Source organism: Lycorma delicatula, chromosome 2, assembly GCF_047948215.1.
Source record: "Lycorma delicatula isolate Av1 chromosome 2, ASM4794821v1, whole genome shotgun sequence".
Lineage (NCBI taxonomy): Eukaryota > Metazoa > Arthropoda > Insecta > Hemiptera > Fulgoridae > Lycorma > Lycorma delicatula.
Genome location: NC_134456.1, coordinates 236,766,233 through 236,792,496, shown reverse-complemented (window position 1 = coordinate 236,792,496; position 26,264 = coordinate 236,766,233). Strand labels below are relative to the sequence as shown.

At 28.2% G+C, this 26,264-nt stretch overlaps 1 protein-coding gene across 1 annotated transcript in view; it reads right to left on the bottom strand.

The window, feature by feature from the left end:
• Positions 1-9,591: 9,591 nt before the first annotated feature.
• The window catches only part of LOC142319765 (pleckstrin homology domain-containing family G member 5-like), a 1,099,338-nt gene continuing 1,082,665 nt past the window's right edge, over positions 9,592-26,264 (bottom strand). The window contains exon 25 of the mRNA XM_075357406.1: positions 9,592-11,558. Within this exon, the coding sequence (XP_075213521.1) occupies positions 11,476-11,558 (83 nt within the window). The 3' untranslated portion in view covers positions 9,592-11,475. The remainder of the gene's footprint in view (positions 11,559-26,264) is intronic.

The following is a 26,264-nucleotide window of genomic DNA, read 5'->3' as shown; positions in this document are numbered from 1 at the left end:
GACCAGGATGTTATAATTGACTGACAGTTGTTTGTTTTTAAAACACTTTGAACCAATTATTCATTCATGTTTGAAATAAGCAAGCTCAACAAACAATTGCATGAGTAAAATGACAAAACATGGAACTTTTGTAATGTTTTTCATTGCAAAGGTAACGAGAAAGATTAGTTATTAAGGAGTATGTATTCAATTTAAGGTATATACTAGCGGACCCGACAGACGTTGTCCTGACGTGGCATTGTTCTGTAATAAATGCACAACACATAAATATAAGTAACTTATTTAAGTTAAAATTAGCAGGAATGTGGACGAAATTTCATTAATATGACTATTATCAGTTTGTGATTGTTGTACTATTGTATTGGTTTTATTGATTAATTATTTGTAGTATGGTTAATATTTATTTTCACTAAATATTGAGATATCTGACGAAAATCGAAACGTCGTAAAAATAATAATGTGTAATTAATAAATTTTGGTACTTACGTATTAACGCCACCGCAGCTACAGCTTTATTTAAAAACAAAGTCGGCCCAATTTCCATCGGATTTCCGTGGAAATTGGGCCGATATAGAGTTTAACATAGATTCAAAACAGTCTCTTTATTAACTTTAATAATGGTTATTTATATTTATTTATTTTATAAATATAATTTAACCAAACTTAACCTACGTTCGCTTCGCTCGCTAACCTTGACTAATTAACAGGAGTGTTTTTATTATTTAAATAATAAATAATTGCAATAATTACTCAATTTATTAAATAAATACTCAAAAAATTACGGTATTAATTAGTCAAGGTTAGCGAGCGTTTTGTTCATTTTCCACCGAAATCCAATTGACTACTTTGTTTTTAAATAAAGCTGTAGCTGCGGTGGCGTTAATAAGTAAGTGCCTAAATTTTCATCCACGTTACTTCTAATTTTCACTAAGATCATTTTAAAAAAGTACCTCCTGCATTTTTTTTAAATTTAATGTTGAAGTTTCATAACCATGTGATAGCTTAATTAATCAATTAATAAAAAATTAAAGCATTGTAAAAAAAACAACGTTGTTAAAATTTTAGTAGAAATTTTTATCATTTTTCTCATTCTTTATTTTAACATCAATTTTACCAAATTTTAAATAATTTTAAATTAAAAACAATTTTTAAAAATTTTTTTATAAAATTAATCAGCTAAAAAAATTATAACTTCAATTTTTTAAATATACATTAAACTATAATTATTATACGTAAATTATATTTTAATTTTATAAATGTTATAATTTATTTTACAAACTGACATTTTTATTTTCAAAGAGACGTTCAATACTTCATAAGTTGCATAGACTCAAATGAGAACTGACAATTTAAATTTGTAGGTTAAGTTGATTGTTATTGAATGCACGTGTATACATCATTAAAATTCATTTTAAATGAAAATACTCACGTCAATACTGCATCTTACAAATTTGCACAATGTATATTTTTTAATTACACTTTAAAACGTTATTTAAATAAACAATATTCTCAATAAGCACGCAATTCTAGCAGACTCAGCAATGCTTCGCTATTGCTAGATTTGAGTATACATACAAATTAAATGAACACAATTGAAAGTTTCATAAAACCTTAAAAACAATGAACATTAGGAACTTCACAAAATTTAACCTTTCACTTTATAAAAGTCAGAAGGTAAATAAATCCAAATGGCAAAACAACAGCATCACAACCACCTTAACCTCAACAACAATACAAATAAATGAATTAATTAAAAAAAACATTTTCTATCGGATCAAATTGTGAATCTAAATCATTCTCGAATCAACTTAATCACACACACAAAATTTCAACAAAATCAGTCCAGCCATTTAGGAGAAGTTCAGTGACATACACACGCACAGAAGAAATATATATATAAAGATGTATAGTTCACAAAACAGGCCATATTATTTTTGCCGTAGGATAATAAAATAAATTCACCCTCAATTTTTGTAACATGAGCTTTAGAGTAATGCAAGTAATGATAGCTCTGATTTTAAGAGGAAGCAGTATTTACTGCTATTGTATTTACAAACTACAAGGAGGCTCTGCTCTGTCTTGTATCTCAAACTGAAATTGTGAGGTCCCAGATTAGGCCAGATCCCTGAGATTGTGTTACCCATTGGTGGAATTGTTCTATCTCATGCAGTGAGTTTGTCTACAACTTATGGTCCATTTACTACAAAAATTTGTTACTTTCAGTTACTAAAAAGAGAGCTGATGTCCATACCTATCAAGTGGACAAGGTGAGTATGCGCTAGATTTTGATTTGCAGTTGAGAATGCTGGTGAATAAACTAATTTTTTTTCTATAGCCATGATGAAATTTGGGTAGCAGAAGGTTAACCTGCGACCTAACAAAGGCTTCATTGTTGTGATATGAAGATGTGACACATATCTTTAAAATGCTCATTTTTCAGGACATTAAAAAACTACCTATAAAATTTAGAAATTCTAATTGCCGATTGTCTAATTAGTTCAACCGTTTCGTCTGGTACACTTGGTCTACCGGTTGATTTCTGTTTCTTAACTGATCCAGTTTCTTCGAATTTTGAACCGTGTTATGTTATTTTTATTTGGTGGATTTTTTCCGAGTTCACGTTGAACTAAAATTACGGATTTTCAATAAATTCAGCTATCAATAAAACACACTTTGCTTTGTCTTTATCCGAGAACATAGTAACTCACTAAACTCACCGCAACAACAATACAAGAACTGACGTCGTGGTTACAACTGCTGATAAACAAACTTTTGGGTTGGAGGCTTTCAGGGATACCAATATAACATCTTGAAATTTCCCTACAATTTTCCTATGAATTACTGAAACCGCACCATTCTTTTATGATAACTCTGTACATTGAAATACCCAGCTTTCATATACTACCATTTCTTACTTACCTATATATTCCTAAAACATGTTTCCAACCTTTCCATAAATTGTTTATATTTTGTTTCCAATTGTTGTACCTTATAAACTTATTCATTCTCTCTTCTGTTCAATTATTTCATTTTATTCAGAATTTTATCCTTTTTATAAATTTATGTTACACATTTCCATGCAACTTTTACTCTATTCTTATGTAATTCTTTATGTAATTTTCAATTGAAGCATATATATTATTGGAATTTACAATATTAGATTTTCCAAGAAAGAGATAAAATATTTCATTTTCAGCTATTAGTGCTTCATCGCAGTGCTAAAGTCATTTAATACTGTGAAGCCAAATGAAGATAATGTATACACTTACGTGTAACATTTATATTTTCTTATCGCATTTAAACCTCAACCATAAAACAGATAAGGATTAAAGCTGCATAATTATTCTCGAACCTGAATATTAAAGTACATGAATCATAATTGATTATACTTTTCTCTATAAAATTAAAATGTTATCAATATTATTTTCAATTTGTTTGTCTATTAAACAATTTATTCTAATAAAACTGTGTACATATTTCGCATGTTAAATTAATCTTTACGTGTATAAACAATATCATTATTTCATTTTAAGTTTTGTTTGTTTTTTGAATTACTAATTAAAATGACTAAATTAGACACACTGATTGCCCAAAGGGGTCGAATTAAGGGAAATCTAACAAGATTACAAACATTTTTGAACAAATACTTAGTAAACTCTACATCATTGACTGAAATAAATTTACGATTAAATAAATCAAAGGAGCTACTTGATCACTTTAACCAAACAGCTATCAAATAAGGCTTCCTAAAATGAGCATTCCAACCTTTTCTGGTTTGTATGGTTGTTATTCAAGGAAATGTTTTCTGCTACTATTGGCAAAAACAGTGGGCTAGATGAGGTACATAAACCTGAGTCAGTCATTGAAGGGTGGTGATGTGGCTAAAATCATTGATGCAGTTTTTTTGATGTCTCAAAATTTTAATGTCACCGAGGCTTGGCAGTTACCAAAACAAAAGGGTCATAGTGGATCAACACGAAAAGGCAATTTTTAATCAACCAATATTGAAAAGGATTCCAGCGTTTCATTTCAACATCATCTCAATGATACAACAGCGCATTTGAAAGCACTATCCATTTTAAAACAACCAGTAGAAAGTTAGGATACATTATTAAATGTATTATAGTCATTGAAATTAGATTACAGCACTAATAAGGAATGGTAATTAAAAGCAGATAAGCAATTAAAAGCTTTTAAGTAATTAAAAGCATAATAAGGTACCAACATATAAGGAATTCTCTGACTTCCTAAATAAGAGATGTCAGAGGCTAGAAGCAGTGGCTAGTAGAGTAGCTGGTCCAGGGCCCATCTTTTACCAGTGCAAAATCATTAAATCACTTTCTTGCGTCAAATCAGAACAAAAATCATAATTTTCCCAAACCAAACAATAAATATACTTATGTCATCTCTGAAAAAAACAATCACATTCCTCTAACATTAAATGTGTAATTTGCAGATTAGAACACAAGATGTTCAATTGTCCCACCTTCATTAAAATGAGCACAGATGTAAGAAAGGAACAAGTTAAGCAACTACTTATGCATCAATTGTTTTCGTCCTGGACACTTGAAAAAGGATTGCAAGGTACTAGGCAAGTTGTGGTCAAACTCGCAATTCTCTGTTGCATTGTCATCAGCTCTGGAGCAGATTCAGAGAAAATGTCTGGTAATATGGAAGTAGTAAACTCTAAACCACACTATTTAAGTGAAACTGTAGTCATCTCATACAATGACCCAAAATTAATTTAAAAATGGAATGCCAATCACTGGCATTGGTTCAGTAAATGCAAATGCAAGTCATTGTGTCACAACAGTGATGAAATCTCGCTACTCAAATTTTAAGGCTCAAATGGATTTCCATAGTCTACCAAAAATTACACAATCATTGCCAATGACAAAAATAAACATCTCACATTGCAACCAACCAAAAAATATTTTTCTAGCAGATCCTTTATTCTATGAACCTCAGCGAATTAATGTGCTAATTTTAGAAATATTTTACAACTTATTGTGTGTAGGCCAGTTTTGCTTGATACACAGTTCTCCAGTACTTCAGAAAATGATTCTTGGTTGGGTGACCTCTGGTACCACACCAAGTCTAACAAAAAATAATACAAAGGCCCAATGTTGTATTGCTGCTGTTGAAAACATTGACAAACAATTACAATCATTTTGGGAAATTTAAGAAATAAACCATCATAAAGATAAGGAAACACTCTTAATGGGTGAAGATGCCTTATATGAAGAACACTACTCCAAGACTGTGACGAGAAATCAAGAAGGACGTTTTCTTACAACTTTACCAGTAAAATCTAACATTAGTGATCTGGGAAATTCAAGAGACAGAGCAATCAGATGATTTTATCAGCTTGAAAAAAGATTGCAGAAGAATGTAACGCTCAAGGATCAATACGTAGACTTTATGGAAGAATACATAAGACTTGGCCATATGGAAAGAATTAGCAAAAATAAAATCCTTCATATTTTATTCCAACCACTCAGTTACAAAAAATGACAGTATAACAACAAAACTGGTATTTGATGCATTCTGCAAAACTGATACAAATATATCACTCAATGACTGTCTAAGTGTCAGTACAGTAGTTCAAGACGATTTAATTTCTATTGTGATTAGACTTAGAAAGCATAGAATCTTTATGACTGTAGATGTAAAAAAATGTATTGCCAGATATTAGTAGATCTGCAACATCTCAACCCCGTAGGGGAAGACACCTAGTGACGTTCTGGTCGTCACCCTGTTTCCCTGGTTCCTAGTCCTGATGGACTTTAACAGGAGTCTTCTATTGCCCTCTGATTTTTTACATCTCACAGTAATAAGCCTGGCCTCGTTGTATGGCCACAAAAGCTATTCACCTGGAGCTTGTTCAAGAATTAACCAACAAATCTTTCTTGGCAGTGTTACAATGCTTTATTTACATCATGGAGAGGAAAATGCTCTAAAATATTCAGTGACAACGCAAAGAATTTTGTTGGAGCCTCAAACGAATTAAACCAACTTTTATCATCAAGAGCACATCATGAAACAATACTACCTAAGACAATATTACCTGGAAATTCATTATTCCTCCCAGATCTCATTTCAGAGGACTGTGGGAAGTCGGAGTAAAATCTGTAAAACATCTCTTGCTAAGAGACAATTAGTAAGGTATCACTGACACGAAGAATTATACATGATTTTATGTAGAATAGAAAGTTGTTTAAATTCCCGTCCATTAGCTTACCTTTCTTCTGATCCTTCAAACCTTTAGCCTTTAACCCATGGGCATTTTCCAACAGGTCAGCCACTCACCACAATTCCAGAAGCACATGTTCCAGAGGTCAGCATTAACCGCCTCAGTAGATGGCAACACATCAATCAACGAACCATGCAGTTCTGGGAACGATGGCGTAAAGATTACATCAGTAAACTTCAGTAATGGGTAAAATGTTAGACTACATCAAAAATCGTCAAGTTGGTATTGTAATTATCATTCATGAGAATAACACTCCTCCTCTACATTGGAGGCTAGGTCGTGTAATAGAAACAATGAAAGGATCAAATGGTAACATTAGAATCATCATGGTAAAGACTCTAACAAAAACATTAAAAAGAAGTATTACAAAAGTGTGCTCACTTCCAAACATTGATTAGACAGAATTTAGCTAGTGTCTTAAGTTCAGTAAAATATTAATAATAACCCACTTTTTCATATATTTTTGTATTTCCTGATTTGTTTTGACTTTGTGTTTTTATTTGTTTTAAACATTTTGTTCAATTTTGTGTTCTTTAGTTTTAATTTTCTTTTGTTCATTTTTTTTTGAGGTTGAAAACAGGTTGTTTTCAAGGTGGGCGGAATGCTGTAAATTATATACATATGTTTTGGTTACATATGTGTGTGCTTGTGGCGGGAATGGCAGTGCAAGTCAGTCAGCTTCAAGTCGAACTGCCAACTAAAAGTGAACGTGCAGTGTTCAGTTAATACATGTTTGGACAGGATTATAATTTATACAGTACAATTACCATTATTCATATAAGTGACTTCTATATGATAAAAATAAAACATTATTTCATAAATTCAATTGAACTTTATTTGGGAGTAGTTCATACCCTAACTCCAAGATTCAATGAAGTGCATCATAATTAATTCTTTTGTCAGTTGTTTGAATCAATTAAGTATTATAATTTATTAAAAATGAATAAAAGAGAATTTTTTGGGGTGATCAAACATTACTTTTTAGAGGCAAAACCATAGAGGAAATTAAAGCCAAGCTGGATAAATATTATGAAGAGTCATCCACATCGATTAAAACAGTTTAATTGATTAACAATTTTAAGTGGTTTGGTTATTTTTAGTGATCGTACAAGCAAAAATGATGCTTAACATTCAGGACAGTCTGTTGAGGTTACAACAGAGGCAATGAAAAATTCCATGATATGGTGATGGAAAATAAAAGATTTGGAGTATATAAAATTGCTGAGATAGTAGAAATCTCAAATGGATAAGTGAATCATATTTTATTGTGTTTGCTGACACCTGATAACAAGCATGAACAAATAAAAATTTTTAAGCATGTTTTGTGGCTGTTTCAATGTAATCAAGGGGGATTTTTTTCCTGTAATAATAACTGATGAAACTTTGATATGTTACTACTAACTTGAAAACAAGAACAGAGAAAATGGTGGGTTACAGCCAAGGAACTTGTTCTAAAGAAAGAGAAAATTGTTCCATTAGCAGATAAAAAGTGAGGTTACTGTCGTTTGGAGTAATCATGACAAAGTCTTCATTTAGTTTCTAGATAAGAGTAAAATGATAACTGGTAATGTCGTACAACTTTGTGGATCCTCTAAATGAGGAAATAAAAAAAGTGACCAGATTTAACAAAAAAGAAATATTTTTTATCGTGAGAATGGTACCAACTCACTTTTTGGTAACAGCAAGATTGTTCAAATTATGCTATGAAATTCTTTTGGCATCCGTCCTACTCATGAGACTCAACACTTTTTATCATTTGTTTCCAAATGTGAAGAAATGGCTTGCTGGAAAAAGATTTGTATGAAATGATGAAGTTGCTGAAACATGTCCATTCTGAAGACTTTGATAAATCATAACATAAGAATGGAATTGAAAAACTTGAGCATCATTGGATGCTCTTTAATTGTATATAGTTGAAAGGAGATTATGTAAAGTAGTAAAGAAAACTTTTTCTGAAAAACTGTCTTCATATTTTTGCAAGGAGTTATAAAAACAATCCTGGTACTTACCATATACGAGGTCTGTTCAAGAAATACATAGACTGTTTGAAATGCTCAGGTCCAGTTGGTTCCAGTCAAATCCACTTGGCGTCGCCATGTGGCGACAAATCGGCAGATTACAACGCAGTTTTTTAATTGCAAATATCATTATTGGTTGCTTAGCTATGCAGTTGTTTGTGAAGTGTGTTTTTTTGTTTCGCGAATTTTAGAATGAGTTACTTGCATGAGCAAAAAGTTACGTGAAATTTTGTGTTAAACTCGAAAAATCTGCAAGTGAAACTTTTGATATGCTCAGACGGCTTACGGCGACATTGCTGTGAAGCGTGCGACATGTTTTAACTGGCATGGACATTTTAAAGATGGTCATCAGTCGATTGAAGACAATGACGTCCTTCCATGTCAACTGACGACTCACACATAGACAAAATTAACACCCTGGTTCAGGCAAATTGACATATGACCATCAGAGAGCTTGCTGAAGAGTGTGGGGATATCAGTTGGATCATGTTATGAGATTTCGAGATCATTTTACGAGAGTGGTGACTGGTGTTTTCATCACGACAACGCTCCAACCCATTCAGCCCTCAGAACTCATGAGTTTTTGGCCAAACACTCGATCACTATTCTTTCCCACCCATCCTACTCTCCTGAACTTGCTCCTTGTGACTTCTTCTTGTTCCCCCAAACTCAAAAGACCTTTGAAAGGAAGAAGATCTGAGACGATTCTCGAGATTGAGGCAAATGCGACGAAGGAACTGAAGAACATCACAAAAGAAGCGTTCCAGGACTGTTTCCAAAATTAAAAACACCATTGGGATAAGTGTGTGCATCGGGGAAGAGAGTACTTTGAAGTGGACCCAGACAAGTAACTTCTAAATAAAGTAAATTTTGTTTTATGATGTTAGTCTACATATTTTTTTAACAAACCTCGTAAATTTCTTGTTACTGATTAAAAAAAATTAGTTTTAAACAGATAAGTAACATAAGCATTCACTTATTCATAAATTTATTAACTCTGAACAGTAGCAAAGTTACTGAAAATATAAGATACCAACTATACCATCTTCAATACTTGTCAATTGTTTTCACCATATCAAATCAATTATATAAAAAAAACTCCAACTAATCAAAACATTTACTGAAGGCTGTTATTAAAAAAAAATTATATACGTTTTTTTAATATAAAAATAATTTCTTTATAAACCTAAATCACCAATACTATTCCGCAAAAACACTAACATCTGTGAAGTTGTCATGTATAAAGTTATAAAAATGTATGCAGATTTTAATGTATACATACTTTCAGAGAACACAACAAGGGAAGTAAATAAGACAAGATTAAGCTAAAATAACATTTAATTTTCCATGAAGAATATAAAATACAATGTATGACAATAATAATAACAATAAAAATTATTTTACACAATTAAAGTCTTTAATCAACACATTACACTATAATATATTATCTACTAAACAGATTATGTTAGATAGAGTCTACTGATAATTAAGACGTTGTCCCCTTTATGTTATCATTATTACTGCCAGTGCAATAATTAATTTAAAAATTCTGATGCAGACAGAAGATAAATTGACAAGTAGTATTTATAATTTAAAAAAAAAGTATTATCACTTTTAATAATCTCAGATACAAGATTTTTACATAAATGGCAACAACATTTTATTCCATTGCTCCATAGATGAACAAACAGTGCCAATAAAATTCTAAGAATTAAATTATTAAGAAAATATTTTTTATATATTATCAATCAATCTTCTGTCAGCCCACAAATTACAATAAAATTATAGACAAATTATAAACACAATAAGTTAGCAGCTAAATTACAAAAATGTTATGAGTAATTAAAAAACAAATTGTTTAAAACAACAAATCTCTACATTTTATTTTTTAAACTGTACAACAGCTATTTTTTTTTGTAAGGTTGCACATTGTATTAGAATAAATTAATTTCTTTGAATTATAAGTAAATGAATATTAAACAGTAAAAATAAAGATCAAAAGTAAATATTAGACATAGGTTACAAAATCTTTAACGTAAAACAATATATGAACATGAACATAGAGTATTTAAATTATATATCTATATATATATATATATATATATAAAATAAAAATATAGGTGATAGTGTTATATGGAGATAATGTTAATTAGAGTTACACATTTTTGCAGGTCATAAAATATTACTAGAATATATTCCAGGCCATTTATCTCGCAAACTATGGAAAAGGGGATAAAAATGACTTTACACTATTGCTTAACTATCTTTGATGGTTAGCTGGTTAGCCGGTCATACATGTGAGACTACATACTTTAATGTAAAATTTTCTGCTCTTTTCATTGGTGGGGTCAAAAATACATCATTCCATTCAAAAAAGGGTGTTAACCTTGGAATAACGGTCATGGTCAAGTTTAAGGTCACCATGAGGTGTCCCCCCTCTGATCTGAGTAACTTTTGTTTAGGTCATTTTTTTGTATTGTACATAGTTTACAGGAAAATCGCCTGGGATGATTAATGAAATACAAATAAAATAACGATAAAAATAATTTTAATAGCAGATAAATTATTACAAACGAAATATTTTTAGAACATACTTTCTTATTAATATATATGCTACATTAATGAAACAGGGATTAATTGAAAGTAATACCTGCAAAATACTAAACTGTTAAAAAAATAAATAAATAAAAACTGGGAGGTTAGATTTGTTTAAGACACATTGAAGCTGTAAATTTGTCACTGTGACAGTAATTACATTAGCTTTTTGAGTTTCATTTTTTAAAAAAAAGATTAGTTTTGTCTTATACATTAGATGAAACAATTCCAATGATAACATATTAATATTATCTAATGATAACATTTTTCTTTTTCGGTCACATGATTCAAAATTAATGGATGAATCATTATTTCAGATTTATAAGAATTATTACAAATTCTTTTCAAATTTCTTGAATTACAGGAAATGTTTAAGCATTTTCAGACTGAAACATTGAAATATCTTTGGCATTAAACTCAATTGAACTCGTATGAAATTCAAATCTATTATAACATCATAAGAGTTTTATACTGAATTCCAATGAAAATTTAATCAAATATCTATTTTTCTGAGAGTTGAATGCCATTCATGGCTCTAAGTTTTAACTTTACTTGTTAAAAAGTAACACAAAAACCTTTAAAATTTTTTTTAAACCTTTAATTTTTATTTTAGTCATGCATCATTATCATTGTCAGAATAAAGTACTTTTCAGAGTAATCAATTGAGGCAGAATCTGAATATTCATCAATACCTGAAATAAATCAAATAAACACTTCATCAATTTCTAAATTGTCATGCTCTACACGCTTAATTCTTCTTAACTATACCAAAGGTTTACTTTTTTTTCTTGGAAAAAAAAAATTTATTATTAGCTCAAGATTATCTTTACTATTTCCAACCATTTTCTGAAATATTTGAACATTTTCTAAGAAATTCTTTTAATTTAAAAAATAATCTAATATTAATTGAAAATAATAAAAAAAAGCATGAAAATATCCATTAAAATTTCCTGAAACTAAAAATAAATTTAAAAGAATGGAATTCCAAAACTTTCATCACTCAATGAAATAGCTTGAATAATAAAATTTACTTTTTTGATGAATAAAAAAAACAAAGTACTGATTACAGGTAGATAGAATGAAACCTACATACCTATCTTTCAACTAGTCTATTATTTTAGTATTATTGAAATATCAGTAACTAACAAGAATATTGTTTTAAATTACTTGCTGCAAGATATATAGTTATGCATCACTAAAAATTTTCAATTCACATAAGTAGACCAACTGTTTTTATAATATTTCATTATTTATTTATTTATATTATAAACTGTTATTTATAAAAGAAATTATTTAGAATTTGTGTTAAATGAATACATAAATAAGTTAAGTGATTAGGATTGATGGACCAATGGAGAGCATTGGTCCATTGAGCAATATAAAGGACCCGAGTATAGCAACTCATGTCTGAGTGCTCTGTCCCCAATCAAGTATATTCTGTCTTAGTGGTTAGTATGAATAGAACTTACTTTCCCTAAATTCTCTTTTTTATGACTTTCTTCATTCTGATGTGGTTAATAACTTTTAGTGAGCGATTATTGTTCTGATTATTTCTTTGTCATACAATCAATCAGTTGGAGTAAATTACCATTCTTTATGCATTGTCAAGTTAATAATATTTATTTTCCCACTTCATTTTTCTTTTTATTATTTGTATTAATATTATATTTGTGCTTGTTGATTTCCATGTTGAAGAAGTACATCTCTGATATTGTTATAAAAAATCTCACTTATGCATGATTCTGTATAAATCTGGACAATCTTAGCATTTTTCACAGGTTATAAAATTCATCTCATTTAGAAAAAAAAACTGATTATTAACTAGTTAGTTGTTGCCAAGATGGAAAAATAATATTCTGTTTTATTAAATTTTTTTGTTTGTATCACTTAACATTATTTCTTTCTTTTTTATAATATATACTACATTAGTATTGTATAGTGCAATATGAAGGAACCCATAAATTGAAATACTCTGTTTTTTGTTTTTGTGATAAAGTCTTTAAACGCATTACCAGATCTTTTCAAACTTGAGTAAAATTACAAGCCTGGATATAAGTAAACTTTCTGATCAAACATAAATTACAAAATAACAAGGAAGGACATTTTGGAGGTTAAGATATGGAATTACAATGATATTGAAAACTCCCCAAAAAAATTAAATATAAATAAATGATATTTTACTTATTAGTTCATTGAGTTTTTAATTTTTTCATTTCAGTTGGCATCAACTGTACGATCATTATTTATTAAAAAATGCAAAGTATTTTTTTAAATTTGATAATCTAAGAGAACTTTTTTCAGAGAGTAATTTGGGCCAATGATATTTAATATTATATCAGTGGTTAAATTATATGAAAAGTTTTATTTTTATCTTATTTAAAACATGTTAAGATCAATATTTCTATACATTTTTTTTTCAATTACGCAAAAAGGTCCAAATACATAATTTTTCATTAAACTATACCAAACAATTTTAGATACTGCATTTCCTCAAAATGTGTGTCTAGGTATTGTATGCATTTTCAGTTTCCTGCATTCATGAATTGTATCTATTACTTATAACACAATACATTCATTGAACTCAAAAATAGTTTTTATCTATAAAAATACCATTCATACCATTCATTTCATTGATTTTACCTTCTTCTTCTTTTTTTCCTGTTTAGCCTCCGGTAACTACCATTTAGATAATTCTTCAGAGGATGAATGAGGATGATATGTATGAGTGTAAATGAAGTGTTAGTCTTGTACATTCTCAGTTCGACCATTCCTGAGATGTGTGGTTAATTGAAACCCAACCACCAAAGAACACCGGTATCCACGATCTAGTATTCAAATCCATGTAAAAATATCTGGCTTTACTAGGACTTGAACGCTGTAACTTTCGACTTCCAAATCAGCTGATTTGGGAAGACGCGTTAACCACTAGACCAACCCGGTGGGTTCATTGATTTTACCTGAAATTACAATAGCAAACTGTTAAAATATTTTGTTCAATTACTATGATTTCTTGTAATAATCAATCTACAAACATGCATGTGAAACCTTTAATTATACAAATTTATGAGTTAAATAAGATTGTCTAGTTTTTAACATTTCTTCCGATACAGATTTTTTTTGTGTTATGACAATGTTATCTTAAATCTGTTGTAACGTTGTCATATAAATTAGTTGCTTTTCTTTAACTTGCAACGGTATTTTTCATGTTTGTCCTCAGATTTTGCATTCTTAACTTAACATACTTAATTTCATCTATAGGCAATGTCAGGCATTGCCTTTAGATGAAATTTTAGATGACAGTTACTAAGGTCGGTCGGGTGACAATAGAATATTCCACCATTACTTTTACAAACATCCACCTGTAGGAGGATAAATTAAGGGTGCAGGTGTAAAAAATTACAAAATCTAAAAAATGGCTATGTGCTGTTTTTAGGGTCGCAGATGACAAATCTGATAGCTGTTTGACATTAAAAAAATGACAAAAACTTGGTACAGGAGTTTTTGTACTTTTGAATTTGACATTTTATCATCATCATCATATATATATACACATACAGATGATTTTTGGCAAGCAGTATGTTGATGTTGAGACACAGCTCCTGATGATTCACTCAGCTCTGTGATAGTTCCTTATGTATGATGTTTCCTTAAGATGTGATATTTTTTTAAGTTCCATAGCCCCTGGCGAAAATTGTAATAGTTAATTAAGTAAATGAAATAAAAACTTCACTATGCAAAAACTCTACTATTTCGTTACTTTGTATAGTAACTGTTTGATTAAAAATTTGTTTGATATTTTATAAATATATTAGAAATTTCAATATATGATGTTATCTTTTGAAATCCAAATTAACCTACTAATTAAACTCATGCAGTGCATGATAATAATTCTATTAAAGTATGACAAAAGTATAAAGCAAGCTTTTAAAAGTGTTTGTAATATTATTTTTATGAGATTGGTTTTGCCATATGTATGTGAAAGTATAAGATGAATTTAAGTAACTAAAGTTTTCAGCAGGTATAGAATAGAACAAATGGTACTTTCTATTTATTTTTTAATAAATACATTTCTTAACCACAAATGTACTTATTCAACACAATACTTATAGCTAAGATGAAAAACTAGTTATACAAACTGTAGGAGTGGAGATAATAGTACATAAAACTGCCAATTAATTTTTCAAAATATCATTAATGCTATATGCATTATTGAAAGTCAATTGTTGTTTTATGATAAATTAATTACCAAGAAAAAGTTTTAATAAAATTAACTAATTAAAAATAATTCAAAGAAAACTATTGCTGGATTCAATAAAGAAAAAAGCATCATGGGAAGGATATTACAAGAGAAAAAGGGTGAAATATATGATGCAATTTAATATTTTACTCTAAAAACAAATATCAATATGAAAACATTCTGGAAATGTACTTCCAGAAGATCTATTCAGAACTACAATTTATTAATTGGCAGATTGTGTTAATGAAACTTATTCTTTAAGTGGTTATTAAACTTAAGCTTTTTAGACAAGTATTATTAATAAAAATTTATTAATTATAATATTTATAAATTATTAATAAATTTTTATTAACACCGTAAATAAAACTTCAGATTATACTACTAAAATAAAATCTTATGCAAATATATTTCCAGGTATTCAAAAAGTGAGTATTAATTATTATTTTATAATAAAAAATAATAAATAAAAATTTAATTTAATTAGAGGCATTACTTTCAAAATCTATATAGATTAATTCATTAAATACATTTAAAACTAATTTTACAATACGTTAAACTATAATCATTGTAATAAGAAGTTAACAATAATTAAGTTTACAATAATTATTCACCTAAGGATAAGACAATAATTAATAAATTAGGCCATATCTTATCTTAAAATTTGAATGTATAAAGAGACTAGCTGATAAATTAAAAAAAGCTAATACTTAAGTTAAAAACTATCTTTCTTACTAAACGTATGATTTTTATGTATATACAACCATAAATATGTACAAATAGATTATGCATTTTTATTAACAAATTCATATTTATAATTTTTCCATATAATTTCTAATATCTTTAAAATAATAACATTTATATAAATATAACAAAAGATTAAATTAAACAAAAAAATCTAAATTAATACAAGGCTAAACTAACACTCAAACACACACATATACACACACACCAGGCCACCACACAACCACATTACTGATATGCTATCAGTATGTAAAATAATAATTTGGAAATATGTAATTACAATGCACTCTGCAGTCACCTAAATTTGGTTTAATGAAAACATAGGTTATTCAAACAAAACAACAAAAAATTGAAAGAATAATCTAAATTAAATACTACATACAAGTGAATTCTGAAAGCAAGGCTACAGATGCTCAAATTTTCTTTTCATTAACAATATTATCTTCATTCATACGCTATATGGGAAATACAAAACAAATACATCATAAATATACACTAATTGTAAATAAGATTAGTACAGAAAATATACTACAGCATTACTACGTTTCAAAATGGTGCAGAAAGGTAGTATTTACTTTCTTGTGTCGAGTGGAATAGTTTGAGACCTGGCCAACTTAATTATACGTTGCTTGATGTTCCAGAGGTATAAAAACTTACTGGTACACTTAGTACATGAAAAAAGAATGCAAACTAGTTATCATCTCCTATCCAATCAACATAGCTGCATTAAGATAGATACCAGTAGTCTTAAAAATTGTTATATGAGTACATCACATTACTTTTTTTTGGCAACTTATTACATATTATTTTAATTTACATCGTAAGTATTGAAAATGATTAAATTCTTTAAATATTAAATAAACTTAAATTGGGAAATATAGGTTTTTTTAAAATATTAATTAAAATTTTTTTTAAATAAAAATTTTTTTTTCCAATAAAGATTTTCTGTTTCTTAATTAATAATGTTTTTATTATTTTATTAAAATAATTATTACTATTATCTTTTCTGCTAAGATCACTATAGTTTCTATGTTGAGTAATGAAGTGGTTCCAAAACGCGACAACATGTTATAAAAGAATGAAGCTTATAAAATGAAGTTATAAAAGAAAGGTAAATAGTACTCAACGTAGAAAAAATCTTTTATTGCTTAAAACAAACCATTATTTAAATTTTCAGTTTTATATAAAACGATTCATTCCAATTATTTTTGGAATTTGGGCGACAAAGATTGAACTAATATGGGGTACCATAAATTTACAGTAAACTCACTCCTTCAAAATTGCTCCATCTATAAAATATATATATATATTTATTTATTTAATATGTGAACATGGCCTGCTTCTCTGAGTGATAATACTTCATGATAACCTACATTTCACATTAAAAGTGCTAAAGGCTGTATTGTTTATACATTTTGCTATATCTTTGTCTGCGAAGATTGATAATGGAAATTATTTAAAACATAAACTTTTAAACTGATTTACAATAAATCTTTAAATGCAACTTTTTTAATAATTTATTCCAAAATATTTTCAGTCAAATTTTCAGCTGTCTTTAGTGTTTAGTACTGCTGTTCTCTATCTTTTTCTGTTTTTAGCCTCTGGAACCACCAGAGGCTATTACTTCAGAGGATGATATGTATGAATGTAAATGAAGTGTAGCTTCTACAGTCAGATCAACCATTGCTAAGATGTGTGGTTAACTGAAACCCAACCACCAAAGAACACTGGTATCCATGATCTCGTATTCAAATCCGTATAAAAGTAACTGCCTTTACTAGGATTTGAAACCTAGTAACCTAGTAAACTAGTAACCTAGTTGTTCCCTTTACTTAGAATTCTCAACTTCAAAATCAGCTGATTTGTGATGACGAGTTCACCACTAGACCAACACAGTGGGTAATGTTTTTCTCATCCTGTTGTCATTTAATATAATTTGCTGGCATTTTTTTTGATTTGAAAAGATGTACATTTAGAATGTTGTTAAAAAATATGCTGAATTTCAATTGTGACAGTTTATTTAGTATATAATTTTTATGTTTATAAATTTCATATTGTTAAGATTTAATTCTTTTTTATATATATAAAAATAGATTGTTGTTAACATAAATAAATTTGTATCTGAGATAGTAGGCAAATATTGACTATGCTTTTACCCACAGCTTTCGAAATATTCATTTCATTCTGTTCCAAAATGTATCTTATTTTGATCATAACAAAACATAAATTTAAAAACCATATTCAAAATACATATATGTCTAACTCTAACTCAAAAAAATATTGTCAGATTTATATTATTTGACCAGAATGATAACAACAGCACCATTACTGATGATGGCCACAAGAGTGTCTAATATTATGGAGTATGCTATTAAAAATATTATATTAGTTAAATTTACTTTCAAAAGTAAATAGTAATTTTTCTAAACTATCACACTACTTTGTTATATAGTTTTATGTATGTTTCCAGTTTAGAATAATTCAGTTTATATAAACCAAATAATTGATTTCTGTAATCTTATAATTTGGTATTTTGGTGCAGTTCATATAAAATTTATATTTAATTTATGTAAAAATAGTTATCAAAATTCTCATATCTTTTTTTGTGATAAACTATGTATCCAGTAATAGTCAAGCCATTCCATTTTAATGACTAAAACATATGTAATTAGTAGAAAACAAAAATTAACTTTGATTTTGTTTGTTGGAAAATGGAAAGAATAAAAAATTAAAGTTGGTAATGACAATGAACAACAGTTGCGTTTCAATAATTTCAGGTGGGGGACTGAGACAAAACTGAATAACCAAAAATTAAAAAATTATTTAAGTATAAAAAAAAACAATATTTAACATTAACTTAATTTTATTTCTGTAGTTCAATCATTTGTCTATTGTTCTTAGATAATTATCCATCCTGGAACTTATTTCAGTCCTACCACTTCATGTTTCACACAGAAAAAATTTAAAAAATATTGAATTTCAAAATCAGTAGGCAAAACAGAAAATTAAAAACAAAGGAATGGGTGGCAAAAATAAAGGGGGTTGTTACCCCCTTTATTGTTCACCTTTACTGAGTTGTAAGATTAGGACTACTGAGCAAGAAAAAGCTACTTGTAAGCCACAATAACTTATAAATAGAGTTTATGTCATAATATTAATTAAAGAGTGAGATATTATTTTTAAGTTTAGACGATAATTACCTAAAAGTTTTTTAGAAGTTTATTTTCAAAATAGTAACTTATCTGATTTATCTTTTATTTACATAAATATTTATTGTATTTTTATATAATTAATAAGCACATTATAGATGTTGCACAATTTATAAAACATCATCAATTCAAAGATACGGAATTATATGTCACAAATTTTTTACTGGGAATTCAAATTAATTATCTGTAATTCTTATCAGACGTTTTGTGGATGAAAATGGAAATATTATTTAGGTCTAAAAGTGAATCCTTCACTCTCTTAAAAACAGAGAATAGCTAATAAAGTAAATAATACTTCATTCATTTATAGTAATGCTTCAAAAATTCATCATGAATGATGTGAAATTCATGGTTCTACAGGAATGAGTGAAGGAATGGTAAGGCAATGGTGTTGTGAGTTTAATGAAGGTTGTACAAATGTTTTTGATGAAAAGTAAAGTGGAAGACCTAGTGTTCAAAAAGATGATCTAATTGAACAAGTAAACAATAAAAATTTGAGAAGAGTTTACCATTAGAATTCTTACAGCAGAATTTCACATATTTACATATATTTCACATTTACATTTAGAATTTCACATATTTCACATTTCTACATATTTCACAGAGAACAATCTACAGTTGTACTAATGAAGAAGCCTGCAGAAGAGGTTGAGAGCTAACAAACAAGAATTTATTGGAGAATTGATGTTTATTTGAGCATTCAATGACAACTTCATTGATATTTGTGGTTTGTGGTCGAAAAAACTAGACATGCAGCATATATTTCTAGTATGAGTAGGACTAGGTTTTACAATCTGCTTGAAATTATAAGATTTGATGACAAAACAACAAGAGAGGAGCGAAGGGAGAATGATAAATTTACAGCATTACGTGAAGTTTTTGAAGTGGTAGATGACACTTTCCCAAGTTATTATAATTCAGGTAACAATGTTGTTATAAACAAAATGCTATATTTATTCCGTGGTAGCTGTTCTTTCAAAGTTTTCATAAAAAACAAACCAGGTAAATGTGGGATATTAATTAGAATACTGGCAGATTGTTCAGACCGATATGTGTATAATATGTAGTGTATGCTGAAAAGAAGGAAGGAGTAAACTAAGGAATTACTGAAGTTGTAAAATGGCTGCTTTTACCGATCAAATGCATAGGGTGCATTTTCACAAATGATAGGTACTTCACTTTAGTAGATCTGGTGGAGGAACGGCATAAAAACTGGAGACTGACAGTAATTGGCGCATTGCATCCAAATCATAAACATATTCCGGATGAATTAAAAGAAACTATCAATTATAAATTGAAATGACAGAGAGAAATTAGCAATTGTGTTTGCCTTTACCGAATCTTCTCCAAACAGTGCACCAGTGACATATGTATCCAGAGAAAACCAAAAAGGTTTGTGCTTCTCGTGCTATCTATCAAACATAGTGACAAGAAAATTTCAGAAAACAATAAAAGAAAGCCTGATGTAAATACAATATGACTAAAGGAAGCATAGATACAATCAACCAGATGGCAAGAGAATATTCTACAAAACGAGGCACTCGTCGTTGGCCATTGTCAGCATTCTTTACGTTACTTGACATAATGTGTATCAATGCATACACAATTTTTATTCTAAATGACCCTGAATGACAGTGCAAAAAGAAAAATCGTCAAAGATTGTTCCTCGAACTCAGCCTCAGCATCATTCAACCAAATATTGAAGAGAGAGGAAAGAACAAAGCAGATCTTCAGAAACATATGTTACATGCAATAGAGCTCACATCAGGAATAAAATTTATAACCTCAAAATAATAAGAAGAAAGAACTGCCAGCGGAAGAGGGTGCTGTCATCTTTTTTGTAACAAATGTAATACTAAAAGGGAAAAGACACACAAATTAGCGAAGACAACTATAATTTGCTCTCTCAGAAATAAATAAGTTTGTGGTAAACACAGTGAGAAAACTGTAAAATGTATAACTTGTGAACTAGAAAGTGATGAATCTGATTAACTATTTTTTTCAATTTTTGTTTGCAATAGTTATAAGCACAAAAGTGTAGTTTTTTATATAAATAAAAGTTCTCTGATATTAAAGTAAGTGTTTCTTGTTAATTTTGCTTTCTTTTTATTGTTAAAAATAAGTATCAAACGATAATATCAATGTCCATTAAATTGGTAGGTGGACACAAAATGTCCCTCTCTTGGTGGACATGCAAATCTTTATAGAGCTGGGTGTGCCTAGGGTTAAGATTAACAAAATTTATATATGATAGAATTAAAAAAAAAATTTTTCTTTCTTCTGTTTTATGTCTTAAAATATTTGATGTCTTCAGCTATCTTAGTGTTATAAATATCAGTTTACATGTGTGTGTATGTATATATACACATACATACTGTCTTGACTAAAAAAAATAAAATAATAAATGTGTGGTCCCAAACTTTACTATATTTTATATTATAGGCCAAATTACTAAAAAAATTAAAATAAAAAAAAAATTATTAAATCCTTTTCTTACAATTTAAATTCACAAAAGTTCAAAATTCATCATTAAATAAATCAATTTTGTTTTATAAAGATAACACAAAAAATGATGAATTTCATAATATTGCTTATAATTAATTATCAGTTTAAATTATGTAATATAAAACTTGTCACAAAAGTGCAATAAAAAAAAGCTATTCTTGATAAAACAGTCAAAAATCATCTTTCTTGTTTCCTGGGCTGAAAAACAACAACCAACGGTAATAGAAGAATATAATAAATGAAATCAACATATAAATGCAACATTCCTGTATCCAGTATCCATATAGCATACATTATTATGTTTTGCACAAAACTGTAAGCGACTGTACGTCAGTTGGTCACTTTAATTTTATTTACATGATTTTCCACATACATTCTACAACTACTAAACAAGCATTCATCAGTTACTTTATTCATTGAACCAAACATACTACCATACATCACCAAAGCAAACCCATCAAAGTGTAGGAGATTTTTAGCTTTATAAGTGATCTTCACTCTGTACATAACAGGGATTGATTATATAATTAACATCATTACTTTTAGTGAAAACAACTACATCTATATTATAATTTCTTTTAAAAATGTTTTTATTAGAAAATTAAATTTTTATTTTTAAATTAAAATCAAAATTTTATAAAATTTTTCTTAATTACTAGATAGTAAATGGAATATTTTATAAAGAATAACATATTTAATATTTATTAAATCATTACTTAACAGTAAGAAGAAAATTGAATATTGCTAATACACTGGTAAGCTTATACGTTAATGCTACAAGATACGTATGTATATAATTATATTGCAAGATAAAATATTAATTTCTTTGGTCCAATACTATATTAACTTAATAATTAATTAATACAAGCACATGCAATAGACTAGTTAGGCCTTTTATGGTTAAATTAATGTTATTAAGTAATATATTATATCGGTTAAAGTTTATTAATAGGTAGTATATAAAATAGGGTACAACAATTTTGTTTCACCAAATTAAATAAATTTTCTGTATGTAGCAGGTGAATTTAATGAAAAATTAAAATATTAATAAATTAAAGATCAAGGTATAAAGAACAAAGCCAGTATGGATCTAGGTTTATAAAATAAAATATTAAAGGCAAGATTTTCTTTTTCATGATATGTGCTGTAACGAAGTTTATCACTAGTTTTGCAGTGATATTTTTAATTGAATGTAAAATAAATGGTATACTTTTTAGTGGTTGAGCCGCTGAGACTAGCCATATTCAATCTGGACATGACCAACAACCACATTTAATTGAATTAACAGTCTGAAAATTTTGAGTATAAAATGTGGACAAACTTATTAAAGAAGATATTCATTCAGCTTAAGAGATTATTGTGTTATACTCTCTACAAGTACTTATTATGCTGGAGGAAGAATTTCTCTTTGAAGATGAACTTTTCTTTTTTTTATATGTTTTCACCTGCTTCACACAAAAAAAGTTTCATGTAATCAAGTGGTTGCTGATGATAAAAGTAGAGTATATACAGAATGTACAAAAAGTAAGATTATGTTTGGATCCCAACATTTTCTAAAGGAAGGCACCAGTCAATTTATTGTTCATAATTGAATAAAAAACATAACAATCATAGATACTGAAATCTAGATTTGAAGTCCAGAAATTTCTTGATTTTAAAGTATTAGTTTTAAATTCTGGCTAACTTATTTTATCCATAAAACCATACTTTAAATAAAAATATTCTTATTTTATAAAAGAGTAAAAATTATGAGATCTGGCTTTATATCCAATAGTCATATCAGCCATTAGGCTTGCTGTCTAACTACTAAACAGAAATAGAGTTGCCTGGTTGATCATCGCAAGACATTTTACCTGATCACAATATGGTTTTATAGATCCTGGAACGCTCACTATGAAGATAGGACCTTCCCATTCTCACAGAAATGAAGATGAGGAAGAAGGGATCAAAGATAAGAAAAATGGATGGACATGAAAAAGGATGATCTAATCTCAGAGGAATCCCAATATAAGACTAACAACCGTTCATAGGAAAGCTCAAACAAAGCCTCTCTCAAGTGGCAGGCACCTGAGAGAGGTAATTCTGAGCAACTCAAAGATCAATTATTTTGTATTGATTTGCTTAAGACTTTGAGTATCATTAAGGGTCTTATCAAAATAAAAAAAATGTTAACCCTCAAATATTAAAAATTATAAAATATATTAATGCAATAAAATAAGAGTGATTTAGTTTTGATTCCAAGCTGTTTTTAAAAAATATATGGCTTTTATGTCATTCAAAAACAAATGATAATATTTAGTGTATTTTTAGTTGATAAAATACATTAACGAATTTGTAATGAAATGCTTTTATGTTGCATAAATATTTTAAAATTTGTTATGTAAGCTTTTATAAAATATTAACATATTTTTTTTTAAATGAAAAAGTGAATGTTAATATCATTTTTTTAAATAAAAAATCTATTATTCAAATACAAATGATGTATGGGATAAAATGAAACAATTTAAAGTTTCAATTAATTTAAAATGAAATTTATGTTTTAATCATTACATAAAAGGTATTAATATAGTAGGCGAATTATCTCTGTAGTTAGTTCTTAGATGGCACCACTGAAACACAGTACTGAAATAAGAAAATAAATACAAAAAAAAAAAAAAAATGAATAAATGAACTAATTAAAAAATAAATTAACCTGCTCATGTTATAATTTTATGCTTATAAATATAAATATAATCTACCCTAACTTAACCTACACTCACTTTGCTCATTAATCTTGACTAGCGAGCATAGGGTAAGTTTGGTTAGATTATATTTATAGTTTTGGTATTAATTAAGTCAAAATAATTCCATTTATTCTTAAATTAGTCCATTTATTCATTCTTTTTTATATTTATTTTCTTATTTCAATATAGCATTTCAGTGGCATCATCTAAGAACTAACTAATTACAGACGTAGATTGCTTACTACATTAACCAAATAAAATGTAGGTGTTGGAAGCATACTAAATTAGCTGACATTTTTATAGTAGATTAAAATAAATGTCTAGCAATTCTAAAAAGGATATTTATAAAGGTGGTTGTCACTCAACATGTTAAACATTTATTGTAAAAAAAAAAAAAGGTGGCCTCCGTGGCGCAAATGATAATGTCTTGGCCTTTCATCTGGAGGTTCCAGGTTTGAATCCCGGTCAGGCATGGCATTTTCACACACTACAAAAATTGTCATTCATCTCATCCTCTGCAGTAATACCTAACAGTGGTCCCAGAGGTTAAAAAAAGAAAAAATCTGTTGTAAAAATCTTCAATTTCTCTAGAAATCAAATAATCACTTGAAAAAATGCAAAAGATTTCTGAAGGAACAACCTTGCCCTTCCCAGAAGTACCCAACTGAACTATAAACTGTTCTGCCAGACCCCACTAGAGTTATGGTAAAATAAGTTATATCAAGATTTTTTATAATATATTAGTTTATAGAAATGGAATTAAATATTTTATAGAAATGGAGCCTTAAATTATTGTGAAATAATAATTTTACATTTATTTGTAAAATAATTTTTTTTTTAAATACTTGGTTTAATCAAAGGCAAATGGAACATTCTGAGAATTTCAGTTAGAAATACATTTCTACAATATTCATATTGATTACAATTTCCATATAATTAATAACAACCAGATTTTATAGGTAGAAAAGCACACTTTTCCTTAGAAGACAATTTATTAAAAACCTTCAATGATAATTTAATAATAATACAGCAAATCAGTGGTCTATAAAGTAAGAAAACATTTTTTATTATCCAATTAGGATAAAAATATTATTTAATGGATAAAATAAGAGATATTTAAATTAATTTTTATTAGAAATGAACTTCTGAGATATACTTCAGTTAATATATCTATAAATTTACTTTTGTTTACATACACAAATATTTTTTTTCAGAAAAATATTAAACATCAATAATATTAGGCAATATACTATTTAATAAAACTAAATATTGTGTTAAAACCATTTTTAGAGATCCTTTTTAACCTTATTACATGAGGAAATCAAACAGAAAGTGCTTTAATACCTTAACAAGTAGTACATAACCTAATACAAACAAGATAAGGCAAAAAACAACTTTCTATAATATATGCGATTGTCTCACACAGAAAAATATCCACAACTTATAATAAAAAAAATTCCACAGTTTTTGGTATAGTTCTAACAATTACATATATTTATTCAGTGGTTGATTTATAAATATTTATATTTATATATGTTTATATAGACAGGAAGCAACATTTCCAAAGAATGCAGTAGTTTAATCTCATTCTATAAAATTAGTCTGCTTGCAACAAATGTTAAACACTCCTTTTACAGTCTATATTATTTAAATAAACTGAAGGAATTTTTGCTGGTTATAAATTTTTATAAACTTATTCTGTATAATAAAACAAATAGAAACTTTGTGCTTATTTTTTAAAATTTGAGGTGCCAGAACGCATTTGTTTCGTCTTTCAGAGAAATGTCTTATCTTGGAGTCATAATTTACAGTCTAATTACACAAGTCACATGTAATTATGAATACACTACTAGTTTACTACATAAATTAATATGACCAAACCTACAAATTAATTTATTATAGATAGACCAAAAATTGCCCTCTAATATTTGGAATAATTATGTTGTGTGGAAGGAAAAATGTCTTTGTCGGTTAAATTAAGAT